This window comes from Manduca sexta, chromosome 16 (assembly GCF_014839805.1).
Source record: "Manduca sexta isolate Smith_Timp_Sample1 chromosome 16, JHU_Msex_v1.0, whole genome shotgun sequence".
Lineage (NCBI taxonomy): Eukaryota > Metazoa > Arthropoda > Insecta > Lepidoptera > Sphingidae > Manduca > Manduca sexta.
Genome location: NC_051130.1, coordinates 7,903,776 through 7,927,913, shown reverse-complemented (window position 1 = coordinate 7,927,913; position 24,138 = coordinate 7,903,776). Strand labels below are relative to the sequence as shown.

The following is a 24,138-nucleotide window of genomic DNA, read 5'->3' as shown; positions in this document are numbered from 1 at the left end:
TTCATGATCATAGGATACTCCAAGAAAAGGCCTTGGCAGACGGGGTTTAACAATAGTTTTTTTAATGGGAAGACTGCGAAGGCGAGGGGTTTGCTATGAAAGGAGGAGGGGATCTAGGAGAAGAAGAACTAGAAGAAGTTTGGGGCATTGGTTGTGATTTGGTGGCATCAGAATAAGGTCTACGGGAAGTTATTGGAAATTTTTGGGAAGCCTCAGTGTATGAGATGTTGTTTTCAGACATAACTATTTTAATGGATTTCTGTCTAGAATGCTCCGGACAAGCCCTGTTAGTAGAAAAATGGGATCCAGAACAGAAAAGACATAAAGCCTCCGACTCAGGCACTACACAACTGTCTCCAGTATGCTGATGGGCACATCTGAAGCAGCGAGGTTTGGAGCGGCATTGGCTTTTTGTATGTCCGAAACGGCAGCAAGCCAAGCACTGGATGGTTGGGAGCTGGTAAACGCTTACAGGCAGGGAGGAATTAAAGCAAAAAACTCTGGAAGGGAGGGTTTGTCCTTGAAATGTGATAACCACAGTTTGGGTAGGAATCCAAACTGGTGAATTATCCTGAAATATTTTCCTATTCAAACGCCTTGCTTTAATTACTGAGCCACAATTATCAGGACAAACAATCGCATGAACTAATTCCTCCATGGACCACTCAACTGGCACATTTTTAACTATTCCCATACGAGTAACATGGAACTTAGGAATCAGGGCCGAAAATTTATGTTGAGCTAATAATGGATTCACTAAGAAGTTATTAGCATCTGTTAATGATTTAAATTCAATAGAAACCCGATTGCGACCAATAGCTTTTATACCGTCAATTGTGATTCCGGAGATAGCGTTTTGAAAAGAAGTTGCCCTAGCTTTAATGGTCGTATAGTCAAGCCAGCAGATGGGTCTGGTTCCACTCTGGTGACATGGACTAAATAAGGACCATTAGCACAGTCGTCATATTTTAATAGAGAATTTTCGAGAAAATCAGGGTGAGTATACACATTTTGAAGGGAAGCAGAGGGAGGGTTTAATGTTTTCTTAGGAACAGGGGGGTCATCAGACACCGAATTAATAGAACGCTTTTTTGCAACAGATGTTAAAGAGCTGGTTGGGACTTGGACTGATTGGGGAGGAATATCTGGAGGATCTGGGGGGCTGGGCGGATCCGGATCCATAATTGAGTCAAAGATATTACATTACAAAATAAAACAACCACTTACCAGATACCAAGGAAAACAAAAACGGAAAAAAACAAAAAAAAAAAAAAAAAAAAAATCAATACAATTTCAAAGGAAACCAAAAGAAACGCTTACACAGAGAAACCACCTACGAAAAGAGTTTTTTTTTTTTTTTTTTTTAAAGTAAATAAACAAACAAAGCAAAAAATATACAAAAACAGGGAAAGATAACAAATTTTTGAGGTTATACGTGCACGCTTGACCGTATCGAGTACCCAAAAAACTACTTCCTCTAAGTTCAAATATAATCAATGGCAGATATTATCTGTCAGACTCAGCTGTTAAAGAACTGATTATAATACATTTTATAATATATGTCTGAAACCAATATCCTGTAAAATAGTTAACAAGTAAGACTTAATAACAATATTTACAATATTACTACGTAATAGAAATTTCAACGAAACAAACAAAAAACGACTAAATATCATTTACAGTGTCTTTTATAAATTTATACAAGTAAACATAAGTTGAGGCATTCTTAAGGCGATACCTCAAGGTCCATTTTCATACATTTTGTTTCGGCTTTAATCTGGGTAACTAAACAAGTATTGGCAAGTAAAGAATTTAAATTCACGTCTAGTTAGTGATTAGTTCTCGCAGTTGAAAGAAAAACGTAAAAATAATTAATAATCATGGATATTTCGGCCTTTAAAATTTAATATGACGAAATTTTAAAGGCCGAAATATCCATGATTATTAATTATTTTTTCGTTTTTCTTTCAACTGCGAGAACTAATCACTAACTAGACGTGAATTTAAATTCTTTACTTGCCAATACTTGTTTAGTTACCCAGATTAAAGCCGAAACAAAATGTATGAAAATGGACCTTGAGGTATCGCCTTAAGCAACTCTTTTAAACATTGCGGGACCCGGTTAGGCTTCTTATAGATTTTTAAAAGCTCATCCGCCAACACAAGGCGCTGAATGTTGAAAGATGAACATTCGAAGAAAATGTGATGTAGTGATTGAATTTTTTGTGATTGACAATATTCGCAATAGGGAGAATTAGCCATTTTAATACGATGAAGATGACAATTTAATCTATAATGACCAAAACGCATACGACAAATAATTGAATAAAATTTTCTATTGATAAAATTATTTTTCTTGCAAAACCAAGGAGTGGAGTTTATTTGGACATCCATACTAGCAAACCAGTTTCCTTTATTTTCATGGTGTGTGTATTGATATGAATGTCTCCCCATGCTTGACACATACGCTGTTTTAAGAAACTAACAGCGTCTGTGTGTGGTATGGATACAGTCATATCAATATTGGAATTAGGAATTAATTCTTGTAACTCAACAATTTTTTGGCCAGGTAATCTGCCCTTTCATTTCCTATGACGCCAATATGTGAAGGAACCCAAACAAAACGAACTACTATATCTAATTTGGACAGTTCGACCCATACTTCTTTTATTAAATAAATGACATAATTAGTGTTAGCATGAAATTGATTATTTGCAAGGTTTTCTAATACACTCCTGCTATCACTAACTATTATCCATTTAGTATGGTCAGAATTACAATTTTTTATGTGTTTTTAAAGCACTGAAAATGACGACAGCTTCAGCTGTGAAGATACTAGCAGCTTTATCAATTTTTTTACCGATGCCTATATTTGATGAGGGCTCATATATGGCAAAAGACACAGCCCTATCATTTTTGGAGCCATCAGTATATATAAATTTATGGTCTGAAAATTTTAAAAGCATATTGATTACTTCTTCTTTCGAGGGCAGGTCCTTTTTTGAATTAAAATTATATCAATAGATGCAAACTTACTAATGTAAGATCCTTCATAGCAAGGCAAAATGTGTTTTGATTGATAAATGTTCATGTTTTAATAAAGCTCATGAACTCTTGAAGACCTTGTAAAATATAAATTGGTTTAGGGGAGAATTGAGTAACAGAATGCAACAAGTTGGCCAAAAGATTATTATTAGTTACACTAAAAGTTTTAATATGAATCTTTCTTTCAAGTAATTAAATCGAATACTTAATGGTGGGACATTACATTCTATTTGCATTGCATTTATGGGAGTGCTTCTGAATGCCCCGGTAATAATACGCAAACACTTGTTTTGCAAAACATCTAAACTATTTACAATTCTAGCATCTGCAGCAAAGCAATAAAAACCATATTCAAAATGACTACGAACTAACGATTTGTACAATAACAACAAAATTTTGGGGTCAGAACACCAATATGAACCAGACAAGGACTTTAAAATGTTACATGCTTTATTTGCCTTATTAATTATATGTTTTAAATAATTATTCCAGGATAAATTATATGAAATATGGACACCCAAAAATTTCACTTCAGATGTAGTGGGTAACAAACAATTATTATATTGCACAGCAGGTGTACTGTGACAATGTTTACCAAATACAATAACTTTAGACTTGGATGGATTCACACTGAGATCAAGGTAAGAAAAATAGTTGTACAATTTTGCTAATGCATCATTAATTGTTGAAACCACTTGTGATACATTAGTTCCAGATGTATAAACAACCAAATCATCTGCGAATTGTAAATTTTTAACATAAGGGCCCAATATTAGATTTAGTCTACGGATATACAATATGAATATTAAAGGCGACAATATACCCCTTGACAAACTCCTTTTGACGAAAGTCTAGGACCATACAGGTGTCTATTAAATTTAGTAAATACTTCTCTGTTCATTAAGAAATTTTTTATCCACTTTATATTTTTTCAGGAATCCCTAGTTGTAATAACTCAAGGCATAGAATATCTATGTTTACACTATTAAAAGCACCTGCGATGTCAAAGAATACACCGACCAAGTTTTCATTTGCGGATATAGAGTTTTGTATATCCAGCTGTAACTGGCAAACGCTTTCTCTAGCAGAACGATTTCTACGAAAACCAAATTGATTGGAAGGTAATATATTATATTTTTCTACATAGAACTCTAAACGATGTTTAAGCAATTGTTCAAATAATTTACCAACACAAGAAGTAAGTGCTATAGGGCGATAAGAATCGGGGTGTAACTTTGGCTTATCAGGTTTTAAAATTGGTACAAGGCAATCCATTTTCCAGTCTTGTGGTATTATGTTATTATCCCAAAGAAGATTCAAGATTTGTAAAAATATCTCTAAACTTGTAACACTGAGCTTTTTGAATAAAATATATGACATCCCGTCGAGACCATAAGCAGAATCTCTACGAGATGAGATGGCTGATATGAGTTCTTTTATCGTAAAAGGATTGAGGAGAAAGCTATTGTTGGTATTTACATTATTGGTAAAAAGTAATTCTGAGTTATATTGTACAGAGTCCGGAGTATATTTCTTTAAAAAATCAGATACCCATAAGTCATCTTCATGATTATTAAAATTATAGGTTTTATTAAATTTTCGCATAAATTTCCATATGATAGACAATGGTGTGCATCTATTAAAGGTTTCACAAAGAGAGAACCAACTTTTTCGCCTTTCTATTTTTAAAGTTAGTTTTTAACTGCTCTAAGCCTTTTGAACTGTAAATAAGTTTCCTGTGTGGGATTATTCTTGAAAGATATATATGCAGTTTTGAAATTTGATACAGCCTGTGTACACTTTTGATTCCACCACGGAAGTGTAGGGCTTTTCCTATTGTTTCTCTGACATGAATGAGTTGTAATATTTGAGTTCTCATACAAATATGATCTATTACAATTGGGAATAGAATTCGCAGCTGCAGTGCGCAAAATTTTGCAAAAAAGGAGATATGAGTCAAGAGGAGTTGTATCATCTATTACAAAATCTACTAATAAAACATCAACTTGTTTTCTATACATTTGCCAATCCACCAGTTTGTAATTTGGGTAAATGGGCAAATGTACAGCATTAAAACAATTTCCTTGAGTGTGAATGTTGGGTTGACTAATCATTACTTTTATGATTATAGGAATATGATAACTAGTACCAAGAGGACAATCATGTACAGACCAGTCACAGTTGAGAGCCAGTGATGAAGATACCAATGATAAATCCAAAGCATTGGGTCGCCATGTTGGAGAACCGATAGTCGTTGCTTGCCCATCATTAAGGAGAACCAAATTATTATCCTCAATAACCTCTAGAATATTTCGACCACGCGGGCTGTCGGAACCACAGCCCCAACAAGTGTGATGAGCGTTAAAATCGCCCGCAAATATGAAAGGACTAGGAATAGACTTAACCAATGTATCAAAATTGTTTTTGCTGAAGACTGGGTTAGAGTTTAAAGGACTATAGAAACTAACTATACATATATCTTTATTATTAACTGTTATTTTCACACATACATTTTGTAAGGAATTATCGAAATAGGTGTTAATTCTAGAATAAATAATGCTTTTATGTATTATAATTGCAACACCATTGTGTTTGTTACCACAATCATTCCTTTCAACATTGTAATTTTTAATTTTAAAATTTTGTTCAGGTTTTAACCAAGTTTCACTGATTATAGCAATATGAATATTGTGTGTATAAAGAAAATTAATAAATATATGTTTGTTACTATTCAGACTTTGGGCATTCCATTGTATTATATTTAAAGTTGATAAATCCATTATGAAGATGAAGGGAATTTATTACTTAGCGTTGCTTTTAAAACTTCTTTAATGGAAGTAGAATTAATAGGGGCATCTTTATTACTTATTATTTTTAATAATTGTTTCAACTAATGTGCTTATAAATGTATCCGATTTCATTAAATTATTAATTTGCGTATCTAAAGTACGAGCAGAAAGAGCTGGAAATGCATTGGAGTCAAAAAGTTCTGAATATGTGGCATTTCTAGATTTTATTTTATTTTCTTCAACCTTTTGTTTTTTTTATTGGACATGTCGACGAAATAGCAACGTGATTGCCTTTACAGTTGACACATGTGGCATCTTTAGAGTCAATTTGGCAATTTTTAAAATTGTGATTTAATGTACAAATCGAACATACTTCTGCATTACGGCAGAATTTAGCAATATGTCCATATTTCAAACATTTAAGGCATTGCTTAACGGGAGGAATATATTTACTTACCTCGTGTCGCCACGAGTCAAGATATATGTAGTTAGGGGAGGATGGTGGAGGCGAAGGTTACAGCCACTGCCTGGGTCGGAATAAATTTTACCACACCGTCGTTCCCTTTCACCCTGCGCATAAATCGCCTGACCTGCACTACGTTTTTGGAACTACCAATCAACGAAAAGACCTGTTTATTGGACATATCAATAGGAACCGAAGTGAGAACTCCAGTGACCTCTGTATCTCTAGCGGGTATAGTTGCGTTCAGAGACAGTTGGTCGAGCAATTTTTATTTTGTATGAACATGTTAGCATTGTTAGGCAAATCAAATGTTATTCCAACCTTGTACTTATTGATGGAGCGCAAATGCATAACACCTGATACTCCATGCTCCCGTATACCTTTTGAAAGGGCCATGCGATCCCTATCACTGAATACTTTGTTCTCGTCCAGGTGGTTAAGGAAGACTATTAGTTCGGTTTGATTTGTATCCTCGGGATACTTACGTGTGTACCCTTTTACCTTGTATATTTTATATTTGTCTTTGGGATCTTTATGTTTTGATCCTGCAGCTCCAAGAGACTCCGACGAATCCGTGTCTGAAGATCCGAAGCTCGATAGGTCTGGATCCGGAGGTTCAAGTTCATCTTTTCTCCGTCTCTTCCTGCCCATTTTGATGGGCTAACTATTTATGTAGACACTTATTTAATAAATATGTGAAGGCTAATGTACAAAATATACTAGAAAAGCTTTTTTTTAAATAAATAATTCAAAAAGGGCGCCTTTGCTTATTCACAGTTTCCCGCCTTTCTTTAATTCAATCTAAGCTATGAATAGAGGTGGTCGTTTTTTTTTTTTTTTATAATTCGTCCTTATAGGACAGGCTATAGTCTTACGACCATACTGCCTAGTCTTACGTATTTCTTTTCTTCTAGAGGTGGTCGTATCGCAACTTAGTTATTGAATATTCAATAGCTGATATATATCAGCTATCGTGCAATAACTGAGTAATCGCGATGTTAGAATGTGAATTATTTGGATATTGTTCATACAGAAATATAAACTCGGATTATAAAATGGAAGGGTGAAAATAAATTGTATAAAAATCGGTTGAAAGAGTGACCACAAATACTATGATACGAGATTTTTGTATATGTAGATTAAACCACTAGCTATAACGTTGACCATAACTTGAAGTTTATTTAAAAAAAAAAAGGAAATTAATTAATTAACATACAACTACTTCATTTAACCTGAGATTTAAAAAATGATTCGCGAATTACTAATGGCGATTTTTACATTTAGTTAAGTATGTACCTCATTTCATTGTTTCAATAATATACCTATCATAGTGATCTAATAACTATTAGGTGCGTTTAGAGTTGGGTAGGACATGACATAAAAAAGAGTTTGTAAAAGTAGCCTCTTTTTAGCATTGAGCCGGTACAACGTCCTACTTCAAATGAGGCGAGGCGTAGTGAGGCTCGGCGCTTCAATGCGTATCTTACAGTATTTTGTAATGTTAACCCTCAAAATATTTCCATCTCGATCGCGACTCGAAACGCAATAATGTAATGTCCATTGTAAAATAACGTCCTACTGTAATTTGTAGCATGCGGTTCTCTACCTCACTGTCCTCGTCCTACAGTTTACCAGAGACGGAGAATAAGTAACGCGACTGCTGCGTCATAAAATTTGAAGTAGTACAATATATAATTTTGAGCCACTCTTACAATGACGTTTTACAAATAGACGCGTCATACACTAACAAAATTGCACTTAAAAACGGCGCAATATTTACTATAGTCACAGCCCTAGCGGCTCGCATTGATACGGCCCGAGTGTGCCCGAGTATGCCCGAATGGGCCCGAGCTTCGACCGCCCCGTCGCGTCGCCATGACAGTCGAATAAAATGCATTTATTAGTTAAAAAATAACTTAAGTATACTTAGTGTATACTTATTACTAACGTATGAAATGAAACGTTTTTTTCATTCACAGTTGGAGTATAATTTGTACATCGTCTAAAAACACAGGAAGGCATTTTATTTATAAAAATACAAAAGTTAGTAAGCCGACTAGCGGCGAAGGCGGTTGGAGGTTGACTAAGTGAATGTCGGGCAATTACCTTACTTTCGTCTTGCCAGTATTGAGCTCGGACAACGTATCTATGTAATAAAAACATCTTAGCACTCTTACATTTTGACGTCATGTCCCGGACAAATGTACCGCCTCTTGTATGTCCTACTCAACATTAGGTGCGTTAGTCCCTCATCCCTACTCACTTACATCTGTCAAGTGTCAATTGTCATAACAAAATTACAACGTCTCAGTTTTCCGCGGGAAGTTTATTAGTTTAATAAGTTTTTGATTGAGAATTTTTAATTGAAACATGGATGAATCCCAAAGCTCCGATTTTTTCTCCGAAACAGATCTTTCCTACAACAACTCTGTGACTGTATCCTTTATATGTAATGGACTTTATACCTGTTTTTTTATTTTATTTTTCTCCAGAAGAATGTGTTCTTGGTAATTTCTTTAATAGCAAATTTCAGACGGATTCTATACCTTATGAAACGCTTATAATGAACACTAAATTAGCATTAAAGAGCGAAAGTAGGAATGAAATAAAGAAGTCTACCTTTTCCACGTATTTTACTTCTTTGATGGAGGATTGTCAGAGTTGTATCTCTCAGGTAATATATACAACAAGCCCTTACAAGATTTAAGATTACGTACTTTATAAAATATTTGTTTTTAAAAATTCAAGCTCTCTTCTATGAATATTCAGAATAAGAATAGCCAAAGTCAAAACAGACTTTCAAAGTGCATGTTGTTATTTCAGTAGGTACCTATATTTAATTATCTTTATAGTTAAAAGTGATTACTTTTAAAGAATTGTTATCCATTTTTCTATAGACCAGACTATTATATGAAATGTCAGTCTTAATACATTTCATATATTGATTAAATAAAACTGGTAACATCAGAGGCCCTATTACTACTGGCATTTTATTCAAAGAACAGCTTCGATAGCGGTATAGGTAAGAGAATAAAAAATATCCTATATGGCTATCAAAGCTATTATTCAATCAGAATGCCAATAATTGTAAAAAGACATTTATCCCTGTAGATGGAATAAGGTCTCCTAAAATTATTTAAATAGTTTATAAATTCTGGGTTTAATAGAATTCATGTACACACACCCAAAAATATATAAAACATATTGAAATTTATTTTTAGGCACTGGATCTTATCATCAACATACTTTCAGACACAGATATTCAGATGAGCTCTGTAGTAGAGTACATAAATGATGCAGTCTCATTACTTGTAATGTTATCAGATTTCATCAAAACTGTGATAGAGTCAGTTTCCATGACGTGTCAGCGAATGAAGATATTTCCTAAAGCAACAGCTGATATTATACTCAAAATCTTTATGCATTGTAAGGACAGGTTTGTAGACAAAATTTGCCATTTTTGTTTACCAGTAAAAATTCTCAATATTTTAAATAAAATTCATTCATGTTTTCTGTTATTTTACCTCAATATCTTTCATTTGAATGTAAATGGCACTGTATGCTGGTTTATTTTAATGTAAATTTGCACATTGGGCTGAAAATAAATATTTTTGTAACACTAGGCTGTTTGTGTTTGTGGCTTTTCCTGCTACAAAAGTCTGTGAAATATTGTAAGAATTCAATAGATTACACTATTGAAAACTAGTCTACAACATTGCATTATTACCCATTGATCAGGATAAATAGTAACCTCTATGTTAATCAAGGACATGGTCTACTTGTGTGGCAAATTTGATCCAAATCCATTATGTTACTGCATTTACTTCTAACAAACATTCAAAATTTTTCACAAACTTTCACCTTGATAATGTTAGTAAGATAAACAAATTTTAATAGGTGCCTTAAATTTAAAAGAAGACAGTGGGTATTATTGTTTATTATACATGATTTATCTTCTTGGAAATAAAAGACTACTTCCTTCACCTGATTCAGGGATTTGTGCAACAAAATTTTTATGCATATTTAAGATGGATTGTACTTATATTTATGGCTGGCAATTTATTATAATTATATTATTTTTTACAGTGAATATCTTTATGGACCTTACCTGAACAAAGTGGAGAAAGAGTTAAAAGACTTATTCCGATCTTGTCATGAGTTACAACTCACCTATCTAATGATAATGGAGAAACATTTTGTTTTCGATATAACTGAAAAAGAAGATGTAGACACACTTACAGATGGTAAATTTTATTAGGTTAATAAATAATTATTTATATATTTTGACAGTATACATTATTCAAATCATTATACCTTTGATTTTGGAAGTTGTCAACTGATATTTTGTTATAGATGTTTTAAGTGTGTGTGTGTGTAGCTGAATCCAAAACCAAATTAAATACCTAACGCACTTAAATGTCCCATGTTATTGTTTTAACAAAAGATTAAAGGAAAGCTTTGTAAGGCAAACCAGATATCTCCAGACATTTTTTATGAGTTTAAAAGGTGTTTAAAGTAATTACCGTTATAATTCATTGTGGTAGATGATATGCCAAGCCCTTGACATACATTCTTGAAGCTCTGTCCCCGCAGTAAAAGCTTTTATTAATAAATAGTTCATCTCATATTAGGTTTCTAATTGTAATAATTCCAAATACTTAATTAATTATATCCTTTCGTACACCTTATGCCCTTATTATTTCGTTTTCTCTTATATCCAGCCCGTGGTTATCTGTAAGAAATTGTCTTGTGCGATAAGACAGCTTTGATTTGTATTTTTTCCTCTTTGCTTATTTTATTATTTTTATCCCTGGCGTGCAATAACGTTTAATAAAAAACACCTTTTTTGCAGCATTGGATATAAACTTGAAAATTGGAGATATAGTGCAAACACTTGACGTGAAAACAATGGCAGAGCAGTGGAAAGCTTTCATAGCGATATGTGAAAAATATTCAAATACATTGATAGAAAAAAATGTGTATAACAACAGCATAAACATTCTCTCTGAAATGATTGAGAATAATATCAAAACCGCGTTAGAGGTATGCAACTATTTTTGTGTGATTAAAATAAGTTAGTATGTTTTTTTTCCTAGTCTTGAAAATTATTTACATAAACTTGTTCAAGATATACCATAACATTAATAGATTTTAATAAAATCTGTTTTTTTACTCCAAGATGTCATATATGGACAAGGGCGTCGCCAACGGAGGGCAGTCCCCACCCCGCCCCTAAAGTTTCTACAAATCGAATGAATTTACCAATTTCTTTCCTAATATTCCGTACGCTCAATTACATAATAGGGGACCGGCCTATGCTTGATTTTATGCATTATTTTATATGTAATGGCTTTTAATACGAAAAAGGAGCACTTCTGCGCAAACTGCATAAAAATTGGTTAAAAAATGAGCGAGTAATTCATATTTAAAATATTGTAACGTGCAGAAGTGGGCGCGATGTGGGGATATCGCTTGTTGTTGATATAACTTGTTGATTTTTCACCGGATTTTAATAATTTCTTCCGTGTTATAATATACTAGCTTTTGCCCGCGGCTCCGCCCGCGTTATAAAGTTTTTCAGGCTAAAGTTTTCCGTTATAAAAGTAGTAATTTCCCGGGAGCCTATGTTCTTCCCAGGGTCTCAAACTGTCTCCATACCAAATTTCATCTTAATATGTTGGGTAGTTTTTGAGTTTAACACGTTCAGGCAGACAGATGCAGCGGGGGACTTTTGTTTTATAATATATTTTTTAGAACTTTTTAAGAGGAACAATCCCGTCATACATCATTGTTGCATAACTTTAACCGTTTACGCAGCGCACGCAACGGAAGCTCTCAAAACTAATAATTTTTCCCCGTTTTTGCAACATGTTTCATTACTGCTCCGCTCCTATTGGTCATAGCGTGATGATATATAGCCTATAGTACTCCACGAACAAAGGGCTATCCAACGCAAAAAGAATTTTTCAGTTTGGGCTGGTAGTTCCTGAGATTAGCGCGTTCAAACAAACAAACAAACAAACAAACAAACTCTTCTGCTTTATATAATAGTATAGATATAATGTAAATATTTGATAATTGTTAAGAACAAAAATGAGTCCGGTACCCTATTGTCAACCCCCCCCCCCCCCCGACGACGCTCTTGTATATAGATTGGCATTGATTGGATCGGTGGCGCAGTTGTATTACGGTACTATTGCAGTGCTGGGGTTTCGGCTTCGAAGTTCAATGTATGAGTCTGGCAAAGTAATATTGGGTTTTTCTACTCAGTATCTGCCCCGAGTTTGGAATTCGTGCTGGATATGGGGTTAGGCTCACCCCCTGTCACATCATGTAACGAAATACACACGGCGGCTAATGGCCTTGCCTTCATGTAAAGCGTCACACTTTCCTACATTTTCGTAGATTTGTCCTATTGTATTGAATTGTATATTGACATTGTAGCCAGTGTAACTACTGGACATAATAGGACTCAACATCTCATGTGTCAGGATAATGAGCGCGGTGGAATACCAAACAATATTTTGTAATTCAAGGTGTTGAATGGTGTTTCTACTGTTAATGGGGTGTTGTATCGCTTACCATCAGGCGAACGGCTAGCTCGTCACGTCATTAAAATGAAAAAAAAACTTAGGTCGCATATTGTAATATTCTCGCTCCTATTTTCAATTACTTACCGGATGCAAATGGACTCAGGGCTGATACTGATAAAAAAAACACTACAGCTTTAGCCGACGAAAACGAATGCGAGACCTCAGCAAAGCAGTCGTAACACTGAACAACTAAGCCATGAAGGCAATCGTGGCAAAACAATTTTTTATTCGAATCAAAGTTCTGTTGAAAGTTATATAAATTTTAATATAACGTTTTTGTCATTATGTTCATAATTCCGTTCGCGTGCTAAAAAAAAACAAGTCGTTTAACACTTTTCTAATTTCCCCACAACTATTATGCACATTCCATTGTTTTACAACCAGTTATTGTTTTTCCTTTACAGAGAGATCAAGAAGACAAAGTCATTGTAAGGTCACTCAAAGTGGCCAGTTTTTCTATAAAGATATTACTGAAGATCAGTTTTATATTCAAACACGCCAGTTTCAATAATCACGATGGGATGTTTAATTTAATAGTTTTAATATACTCGTAAGTTTATATCGACGGTTAATATTTCAAAAAAAATATGTGTACTATTCTTTATGAAATATTGGTTGCCGCATATCTGAGAAATTCTCTATTAGGAATTTTCGAGGGTGTGTGAAGTCTATCAATCCACACTAGGCCAGCGTGGTGGACAAAGGCTTAATCCCTCTCAGTAGTAGAGGAGGCCCGTGCCCAACAGTGGGACAGTATATAATAGCTGATATTATTATTATTATATATGAAATTTAGTGTCGCAAAAAAATGTCGCTAAGTCAATTAACCTTTCAACCGGCGATATAATGACGGTATTGTTTACTGGTTGCGCATGTCGTAAATTTGGCTTACGACTTGACGTCTGCCTGACGTCAAGCCCCTCTTCTCAAACTACAGAAATGCGTCCAACATTCTGTTTGGTTGGTTATTATTTTCCATAAGAAAGATTTGCGCGTTTGCTGAGGTTCAGCTGTAAAAAAAGGTATAAGATACAAATTGAGTTGAGTAGATCTTATCCTATGTCTTATCTTACTCTCTTAATATTATAAATGTGAAAGTTTGTTAAAATGTTTGGATGTTTGTTAGCAGTAAGCTCAGAAACGGCTGAACGAATTTTGATGAATTTTGGCACACGCATACACTATGTCCTGAATTAAAATATAGGTATACTTTTATCCCGTTTATTTGCTCCTATGGAAAATAATGGGATTTTTAATCTTTTTTTTAAATAGATGGTGCTAGCATCGCATCGATGGCTCTATAAATTGCTACAGTGTTTTTTTCCACGTGGGGGAAGCCCCGAGCAAACCTACCATATTTCACAAAATACTTTGTTTTCAGGAATAATAAAGCATTTCTTGAAGTAGATTCGGAGAAATCATCGCAATTTTTACAACTTATGAACAGTAATGTATCGCAACCTGCAGATTTGTTGCTTAAACAGCTTTTAACAGATATAAAATTTTGTAACGTAAGTATTATTTATAAATTTATTTTAGAATACATTTGAATTGTGCCTTCATCTGTGGAAAGTAGGAATTAAAGTGTCTTGCACAGTTGTGATTATGAGCATAAGAAACCTCATACAGGAACCGTATTTGTATGATAAACTGGTGGCGTATGTTTGATTTGAATGCTTTTAAAGTACCCTCTATTTTGATTCTTTATTTTAAATTAAGTATATTGAGATATCTTTTGAAGACAGGGGAATTCAGCTTTTAAAAACTCATATTCAAATTATCCGGTGATTATTTGGGGTTTTGAATAAAATTCGTGTTCCGCATTATTTGAAGTTTAGCCATACGACAAATTTTGTCCAAATACCGCGTGGTTTTAAGTTATTGTCACCTTTTACTCACAATTTTATTATAAAAAAAGTACGTACATGTAACATTTATATGAGAAAAACATCTAATAGCAGAACCCAGTGCGTCTGTTTTAAACATTAAAAAAAAAGAAAAAAGGAAGGGGTTGACTAAAAAAGAGTAATAAAACCAGAAGCACCTATTTTTAGCATTTTTTTATGTTTTTTTATTACTGCAATTCTCCGAAACTACTGAATTAATTTTTATGTAGTTTTCAAAGGTGGACAGCGTATTATCAATAAATAGGCCTATTGGAATTTTTTGTTTATTTTTTATCTTTGTTTCAGTATCTACTCGATTATGACATGCGTAAACTTCAAAGCGAAGATAAATTAGTCGGTTACATTCTAATCATCATAGCAATGATAAAATCTACATTACACAGAGATGACAATCTATGCCTCCCTAAACATAAATTAATAAGGCTGATATACAATGTATTTCAACACTGTAAGTATTGATAATTTGATTTTGGACATTGAAAAATGTTATCGTATTTATGATTCTCAAGATATTATACGTAACGTTCATTTTTGTGTTTGAATAAAGATTCTATTTTTTTTTTATTAATACGATTCTATTTTTTTTTTATTAATTTATGCACATAATAACTTATGTGCATAAATTTATTATTTTAGCAAAAAAGGATTAAAAAGCTTGGCCATTTAATTTCCATTATTTATAGTTATGACATTTTGCACCCTAATTTTGTAGGTCACTCGTGTATGAACATTGGACTAAAATTTCCAACAGAAGAGAATACCTATCTCACTCAAGGATTGTACGAACACCTTCTGATACATTTCGTCGCGTTCGCCACAACGCTCAACTCCGAAGCGTTCACAGTTCTAGAAACAAATATGACGGACGCCATATTGGGTAGTGACTGCATGGCTGCATTGTTCTCAACCAACACGTGGTCGCTTCTCGCCAGGTATTTGCATATAATAACTAATAAAAGTTAATGACTCGCGCGTCACGTGAAATTGTCGGACTATTGCAACCATTGACGTCATCATGATCGCCACAGGTAGACCATATGTGAAAAGGGAGGGTAGTTGCGATTTCTTTGCAATCAATTGTGTTTTATTCCTGATGCCTTTCATAACGTGTTCTAAAGATGTTTTTACTAATAGGAAGCAAGGGTATCCCCGCTTAAAGCTAAAGTGTGGTAATAACCTAAAGTGGGGTTTAGATTAGCATAAAAACTTGCAGAACTCCAGTATTGCATTTTACTGTGTAAACATTCAAGATAATAGGACTTGTGCAAATTTTGAAGTTTGCAGGACTAAACTATAGAAATATTCTCACTAGTAGAAACGCATCGGGAAGATTCTGCGCAATATATTTCTGGAAAATCTTGCTAGTCTACATTTAGCAGTTGGATTGACTTGTTATGAGGTACACAAATAAATTCTTGCTAAAAAAACTTCTTAAATATTTTCCTCGGTGACTGTTCAATGGCTTCGCTGTATTACGGAGCGATAACAGCGCTGAGGTCTAGGGTTTGATTCCCGGGTCGGGCAAAGTTGGTGCAACAGTTACACCTCTGCCTATCCCTCCGCTAATAAAAGGGGTGATTGTATGTGTATCATTTTCCTTGCCCTAAATTATTTTCATATATTCCATTTTCGCTCTCACTCCACATAATATTCTATCTATGGCTAAGAATTTGCGCGATAGATACGTTTTATTTCTCCTGAGTAAATCTTTAGTCTCGTGAAGCTAAATGTGCCATTAAGATGTCAATAAAATGATTCCATTGTTTTCTTCATTATAAACTTCACACTCAATTGAATTGACATCGTAATTAGAGTATGTTGTATTGATTTTTTATTTTCTACTCCCTAGAGTTCTCTACGATCATATATTTTTATTGAAAATTCAGTACAGCGTTACTCGATGGGTAGTTTTTCTAAGTAATAGCACAGCTCAGAATAGCTAAGTTAGGAATGGAACGGTCTGCCGAGACGGATGTCCGCAGGTTCAAAACCCAGGGCACACACCTCTAACTTATCTCAGTTATGGGTGTATTGTTTATTAATTATCGTTCGCTTTAACGGTAAAGGAAAACATTGCGAGAAAACCTAAATACCTATAAATTCTACAATTGAATTTCCAAGGCATGTGAAGTCTACCAACCCGTACTAGGCCAGCGTGGTGAACAAAGACCTAAATCTTCTTAGTAGTAGAGGAGGCCCAAGCCCAGCAGTGGGACAGTATAATACAGCGCTGGTATTATTAGAGTAGGCATTAAAAATTGCACTCTACGATAGCTTAACTCATTATTAGCAATTTTAAATGAAACATATTTTGTTACTAAGCTAACATAAGGAATTCGGTTAGATTTCAGTTTGCCTACATTGAACCTAATGTAAACTATAATTAAGTCAAAATATAACGTAAACCAATCAGGAACGATTGTACGAATTATGCCGGCTTATCTTATTTAACTTGATTCCTCGAAACAAGCCACTATTGCAAGGTTAACACCTTGTAAACATACAGTACTTTAGTTTCAATTGTGATTATTACATCGTTAACAATTACAGGTGATAATTATTATTTTTGAAAGATATTATATTAACACTAGCCATGATGAGACTTAATATTTGATGTGTCAGGATGACGAGCTCAGTGGACTTCAAGTACTTTGTAATTCAAATTTTTATATGGTGTTGCTACTGTTTATGGGCGGTCGTATCGTTTACCATTAGATGAGTGGCATGCTCGTCTCGTCTTTTAACTGCAATAAAAAAATGAAAAAACGCAACTAATACAAAAATTGTTAGTTCCCCGGTAAACATCAAGGAATTTCATGTTAAATTGATTTAATCTGCAGATCTATCACAATAATCAAGTGATTTGTTATTTAGTATTTTATCTTGTTATACGACATTTTAATGGTATTATTGAATTTATTAATGAGATAATCATCTTTGTGCTAATCCCATTTGGCATGTCTTTTGTAAGCATGTTACGCGAAACTACAATGAAAACTCTTGTAAAGTAATTGTAATAAATGTTTTGTTAAGTACAAATAGATAATTACCAACGAACCGATTCAGACTCTTGTTTCATATGAGTCTAATTAACATTAAATGATTAGAATAGTAGGTTTATACGGTGTGTTGTATCATAGTGCGTAAGAAATTAATGTAAATAATGTTTATTTGGAGAGGAACCGCTTCTGTTACCACCGGGGGTGCCTTGTGAACGGGATACAGACGATCCCCCGTCTTAAGAAACGAAGCGGCCTCGATGGAGATTAGGGAAGGAAATGAGGGAAAAAGAGTGGGGGAAGGATGAGATCCTTCTAGGGTGGAGGGGAACTTTTAGGACTTAATGTGTTACACAAGCAAGAAGTATGCGCGCTGCATAGTGTGCTTCCGCTTCCGACAAATGGCCCCTCCTTCATGGGATTTGCATTCAGTGTAGTCCAAGGGCTCAAGAATAGCTTCGGGTGGGATGTAATTAATGTTGGATATTTTGTTGTTGTAAACGCCTTTGTTAGATAACATATTAATTACTGGGCACTAAGAGCTTTAACACCTAATTTCGCAGGATAACATAACCGTTCCACTCGCCCCCAAGTGACGGTAGCGATAACGCGTTTTTCCCCGTGAAAAACAAGATAAGGAGGGCAATTGAGTGCTTTGAAATTCAACGATCAGGATGATGTGTTGTGTATACCGCCGTAGCTAAAATGAGTTTTTACAAGCGTTAACTCCTATAGGAAACAAAAAAAAACATCGATAAGGCTGCCGCTTAAACATGTCATTCTCATACATAATGTTAGCGTTAACGATTGTAGAAAGGCATCTTGGCTACGGTCCAATGTCGTTTCCCTTAATTACCTTCGCGAGCGGGTTCCTTGTCCCGCTTCAGTAGAAAGATTTTTCACTATTCAAGAAGGTCAATCTTGCAGCCGGTTCTTCGCCGACTGCCCCATATAGAGCGTTCTTAATACTTCATCTTTCTTTCAGAGTTATGCCTTCCCATCTTTTGCTCAGTCAATTGATATCACTATGTAAAATATACCAAGAATTAGAGAAGATCACATTATTCTCACATTCACCGCAAAAAGTGCATTTAAGTTATACAATCGGGTGTTTGTTTGAAGCTATGCAAAATGGCGATAAACTTAAAATATACAAACTATTTAATGTGACCGATGAAAAATATTACGACTTGTGGACTTCTTTACAAATAAGAAATCTACCGGAATATTTGCAATTTGATGTGGAAGGTTTTTTGATTGAGAAACTGAAAACGCAACTCCGGAAAATCAGTACTACCGAAGATAGTGGAGAAGTTGAAAAAATGGTAATTGTAGACATTTTACGTATAGTTATTAAGTATCGTATCGTATAGTTGATTAATTTTGTATTGTTTTAGATTAAAATTATGAATTTAACAGCCACATGTTCCATAAACAATAATCTCATTGATTGTGTGCTAAAAGGCTGGGAAAAGGCGTGTCTGAAAAATAATTTGGACACAATAAGTGAATTAAGCAAGGAAACCTTGTGGTATCTGAATTACATCAATTCTTTGACTTCTTTCACTGTGTCTATAGAAAATCATGAGAACCTACAGAGCATTTACATAATTAAGGTAAGATGAGAAATTTTCTAATAAATTAAGCTTAGTTACAATATTATTAAGGTTATTAAGGTCGTTTTCCAGCAACTTAAAGGTGATTTCGTTGATACTTATGTTCTCTAAAATAATATATTTTTAGATTCTTCACGTGATTGCTGAAGTTGTGAAGGGTGGAAACACTGAATTGAAATTAACTGTAATAAATAATGTATGTAATATTATACCGCTCGAAATTAGTGATGCCAATAAATTTACAGTTGAATCTCTTTTGATTCATGCACTAAAATATTTGTCAAAAGACACGCAAGACGTCGTAAAATTTAAGTTATTTTCTACTCTAAGAGGGTGTATAGGCAGCCATAATTTACATAGATTAGTAAAAGTAATATCTAAAGACGATATGAGGGATGTTTGGAACACTTTTATGAAACATGGAGTTTTGAAACGAAGTAACAATTGGAAGGAACAACTGCTAACCATAAAAGATTATAAATATCGTCACAAATGTCTAGAAAGTAATATGCCGGATTCCAAGCCTGAAGCTATGAAAAAGACTTGCAGTGGTAATTTCGAACTTGCAGACATAGACTCACTGTTTGAAAACGACAGCGATCAAGAACTACCAGTACATAAAAAGCTTAAATTAAACCCTAATGAAGCAGATGCCATTATCTCAAGGCTAGAGAATGATGTGTCTCTACTATGTAAAGTGAAGCACATTTTTACTAGTGAACAAAAAACTAGAATAGAATCTCTGTATGACCAGTTGAGAAATATATGTGATTAAACCCAAATCAGTCTTTCATCATGGCCATTCCAAGGTTTGTAAAATAAAAAAGAAAATTATATTTCACATTTATATTTATTGTTGTGTTAAAAAATTTATACAAATAAGTGAAAATATAATAATCATAACCATACATAAGACCAGTATTACACTGTCGTATAAGTTTTTATGAATGATATCCGAAAAAAGTGTTTATTGAATATGAGCAAATAGTGTATGGTCACAGCAGCGTAACACTGGCCTAAGAATAAACTAAAAATAGATTAAATTGATACTCGGAGGTAATAAGACCTTAGCTCACGCGTCAAACAGTATCAACTAACATCAGTCGACTTCGTGCCGAGTCGCTGATACAATTATGCATGGTACAGTCGTACAACACTGCAGACCGCTTAATCGACGTCAGTGTAACACAGCAACAGTTTCTAAATAAATTCTAGTTAAATACATATATCTAAACGCTAAATCTTTCACACGTCTTTTAACTTTTGTGATGGGATTTTAATAGAGACAATTACAGCTTACAAAATAATATAATAATAAATGTAGTTCGGGAGAGACGCAGCGAACTCAGCCATTCCAAAAAGCGTTAAGCCTTAAGCACATTTATACAGCTATGACTTAAAAGTATAGTTTAAAGTACAAAATAAATTATAGAAATAATACAGGAGTAAATAATTCTGTTCGAATCATCATATCTTACTTGAGATGTTACAACTTTTATTAGTAATACTTGTTTGAGCCTTGCGCATACCTGATTCGTTTTTGTAATCTGAACGAGCCCAGAAATGTATAATCATTCATTTACAACGTATGTGCTACTCACACCAAAATATACAGCGTGTTAACGAATAATTGTTTTATTGTTAAAAAGCGAGGGAAACTAAATAATCTTTAATGGAATTTATTTTATCTATTATATGAAAATTCTATTAACTTGTTTATATTGTACTATTTTATAATTGAATTTAATTGTGAAGATAACTTGTTCCTAATTAAATCGGCATTGCTTCAATGTCTTGCGGATTACAATCATTCGTTTACAAACTGTAATGAATTTTGTGACAAAGAAATGCAATTCATTAGGCATCTCACAATATTCATTATTTGTGCGATATATTTTTAATTACTTTTTGCTACGACGACATATATCTTCCAAAAGTCTAAAAATATGTTCATTTGTCAAAATGTGTTCTATTATTCGATGATCCGATTGGAATGGTAGAATTGGTAGACCACAAGTCAGCAGGACCTTTACCGCATTGCAACATTCTAATATCACTTAATACCATTATAAACATTCTACTTTTGTTACTATTTACATTAAAACCGTGGAAAGTGTCATTTACAAACAAACAATTGCTTCATATAATTACAGTGCTTGTAGTGTTTATAAAAATCGTTTAATATAGTGAACAAATACAATCATTTGTCGTGAATTCTTCTATGGTTGTACAATAACAATTACGCTAAGCACCGGGTCCGAAATAATATTGCACATTAACACGATACATTCAATAAAAATGTGCAGTTACAAGAATAAAATTATCTTCGACGGCATCACGTGTCCATTGTTCACCGTACAGAAAGCTACATTATAATACGATATAAAACTTACACATTCAAACATACTTATTTACTTAGGCCAATCATGACTTATGTAATTTCTTAAAATAAGAGGCTTAATACATTCGAAACGAATGAACCGCCATTACTATTTTGATTACATTACAGTAACTTTAATAGTCTTGGCACAAATAAATATCGCGTAAAGGAAATGAAATTACAGAAGTTCTCGTTATGAAACATAACATAGAACAATTAATAAGAACGAATTTACATATTATAACATGGTTCTTTTGTTTAACCGATACTTTATACGTGATTTATTGCATTAAATTAAATAAAACCCTAAAGTCTAAACATGCTCCGAACAGTTAATATAAAAATTCAGTTCTTTATTATTTATTTGGCATCTATACCAAGATCGATCGTCTACATTAAACATGGTATACGAAAGTGAGAATACCTAATCGATTAATACGCCTCGTCAAATAAATCCATACTTGTCGTGCGATTGGCACGTTTAATAATTTCCCTGCCGAGCCTAAATTTCCTCCTAGTAACGCACACACTTGCACCCGGTGTCACTCGCGTCGCGACCACACTCCACACGCGGCGCGCCGTACAGCCACTTGCATTCCAATGTAAAGCGAACACGAAACCAATTTCTACTTACTCAAACACCAAATAGCCTCTAACCTCGACTTCAATAATATTAACCATATTGAATTTCGTTTAGAGCGCGACAACTAACGCACTGTATGCTCAACTGATTCGACGTCAGCAGCGAAGCAGAGAACACATTTTATTCATTTGCAAGAGAAATGTCACAACACAAAGCGACCACACACTGAGCGAATCGATGAGCGCAACGATAATGTTGAAGCGGTGATATGTCACACGTATTGCCAAAATGGAATATATAATAACCGAGGCGCCATAACACTCCGAACAACTTTCATCCTCTTAAGATTTCACGATCACATCATCAACGAACATCACACAAAAGAGGCTTATTTAATACTTCAAGAACTGTAAAAGTTAACCTATGTACGCTAAATACATTTAGAAAAGTTGACAACAGTCTAAATAATATATTATCGTCTCACACCGATCGAAGATTACATATAGTCAAATTATGTCTATATCGCGATCGCAATTCGTCGTTTGACTCGCTTCATCTTGCAAAAATAAAATTATGACCTCTCTCGTGAGAGTTAGTTCTAAGGAATTAAACATGAAACTTAATTCGAACGATTCTAACGAATCGCCCTCGTTGACATTCGGGGGACGTCACACTCGCGGGAGCCGATCGACTCACGCGATCGGACGAAGGGTAGGTATCGGGGCAGGGCGTGGGGTGATCCTTAGCGCCGGTCAGCACGACTGCTCTTCTGTCGTCGCGCGACCGATGAAGCCAAGGAGGCAACCCGTCGAAATTTCGTAAAAGGTCTGAGGTGAGCGGAAACTCGCCAGGAGCGTGCTCGTCGAGATCGAGACGGAAGGCGAAGAGGAGGCGGCGCGACGCGCGCGCGAGTGTCGGCCGCGGCGACCGGCGGGCTCTACGGCGCGCGGTACACCGGCGCGGGGGCCGCCGCCAGCGCGCCGTGCCGCGGCGCCGCGTGGTGCAGGCACGCCGGCCGCGCGCACGCCGCGCCTGCCTGCAGCGCTAACGCCGCGTGCGCCGCCTGGTGCGCCGCGTGCGCCTGGTGCGCGGGGTGCGCCGCGTGCACGGCGTGCGCCGGGTGTGCCGCGTGCGCCGGGTGCGCCGGGTGCACCGCGTGCGCGGGATGCGCGGGGTGCACGGGGTGCGCCGCGTGCACTGGATGCGCGGCCGCCAGCGGCGTCGCCATCGAGTGCATCTGCAGATACTGGAGTGATGCGCTGTTGTGCAACATCTGCAGTTCCGGCGGCATATGGTACAGGCCCGGAGTCTGTCATAAAACACAAAAGATTATTGAAGGTACTGTAAAATTGGATAATCGCATATACGTAACTTCATACTACTATGATACTAACGTGATGCGAGTGTGCGTGTCGGTGGGGCGGCAGGGAGGGCCGGGCTCAGTAGGTGGACGCCTCCTTATACTCGGAGTTGTCCATGGTGAAGAAATCCTCGAGCTTCCACTGCAGAGTTTCGAACGTGGGTCGTTTGAGCGGGTCTTTGTGCCAGCACTCAAGCATGATCTCGTAGAGGGCAGCGGGACAGTTCTGCGGACACGGCATACGGTATCCATGCTCCACTTGATGCAAAACCTCTGCGTTAGTCATTCCTGGGAGGAAAAGAATTAATCAATTGTTAGTAATTAAGTATAGAGACAATTCATGATATAAATAATTCTCCGTTTCGGTACTCCATATGATAAAATACTTAAATACTAATTGTAT

General features: G+C 35.3%; 2 protein-coding genes across 4 annotated transcripts in view; one reads left to right on the top strand and one right to left on the bottom strand.

The window, feature by feature from the left end:
- The first annotated feature begins 8,574 nt into the window (after positions 1-8,574).
- On the top strand, positions 8,575-20,194 carry LOC115447768 (uncharacterized protein C1orf112 homolog). Its single transcript, XM_030174987.1, has 12 exons — positions 8,575-8,733; positions 8,831-8,971; positions 9,519-9,733; positions 10,384-10,541; positions 11,150-11,340; positions 13,295-13,440; positions 14,272-14,401; positions 15,083-15,245; positions 15,510-15,729; positions 18,782-19,121; positions 19,194-19,412; positions 19,540-20,194. The coding sequence occupies exons 1-12, from the start codon at positions 8,668-8,670 to the stop codon at positions 20,185-20,187; spliced, it is 2,637 nt and encodes an 878-aa protein (XP_030030847.1). The 5' UTR covers positions 8,575-8,667; the 3' UTR covers positions 20,188-20,194.
- Positions 20,195-23,492: 3,298 nt separating this feature from the next.
- Positions 23,493-24,138, bottom strand: part of LOC115447769 (tyrosine-protein kinase Src42A) — a 49,936-nt gene continuing 49,290 nt past the window's right edge. For all 3 annotated transcript variants that reach the window (XM_030174989.2, XM_030174988.2, XM_030174991.2), the window contains exons 7-8: positions 23,770-24,023; positions 23,493-23,684 (exon numbers count right to left, since the gene is read on the bottom strand). In XM_030174989.2, the coding sequence (XP_030030849.1) occupies positions 23,815-24,023 (209 nt within the window). In that variant the 3' untranslated portion in view covers positions 23,493-23,684; positions 23,770-23,814. The remainder of the gene's footprint in view (positions 23,685-23,769; positions 24,024-24,138) is intronic.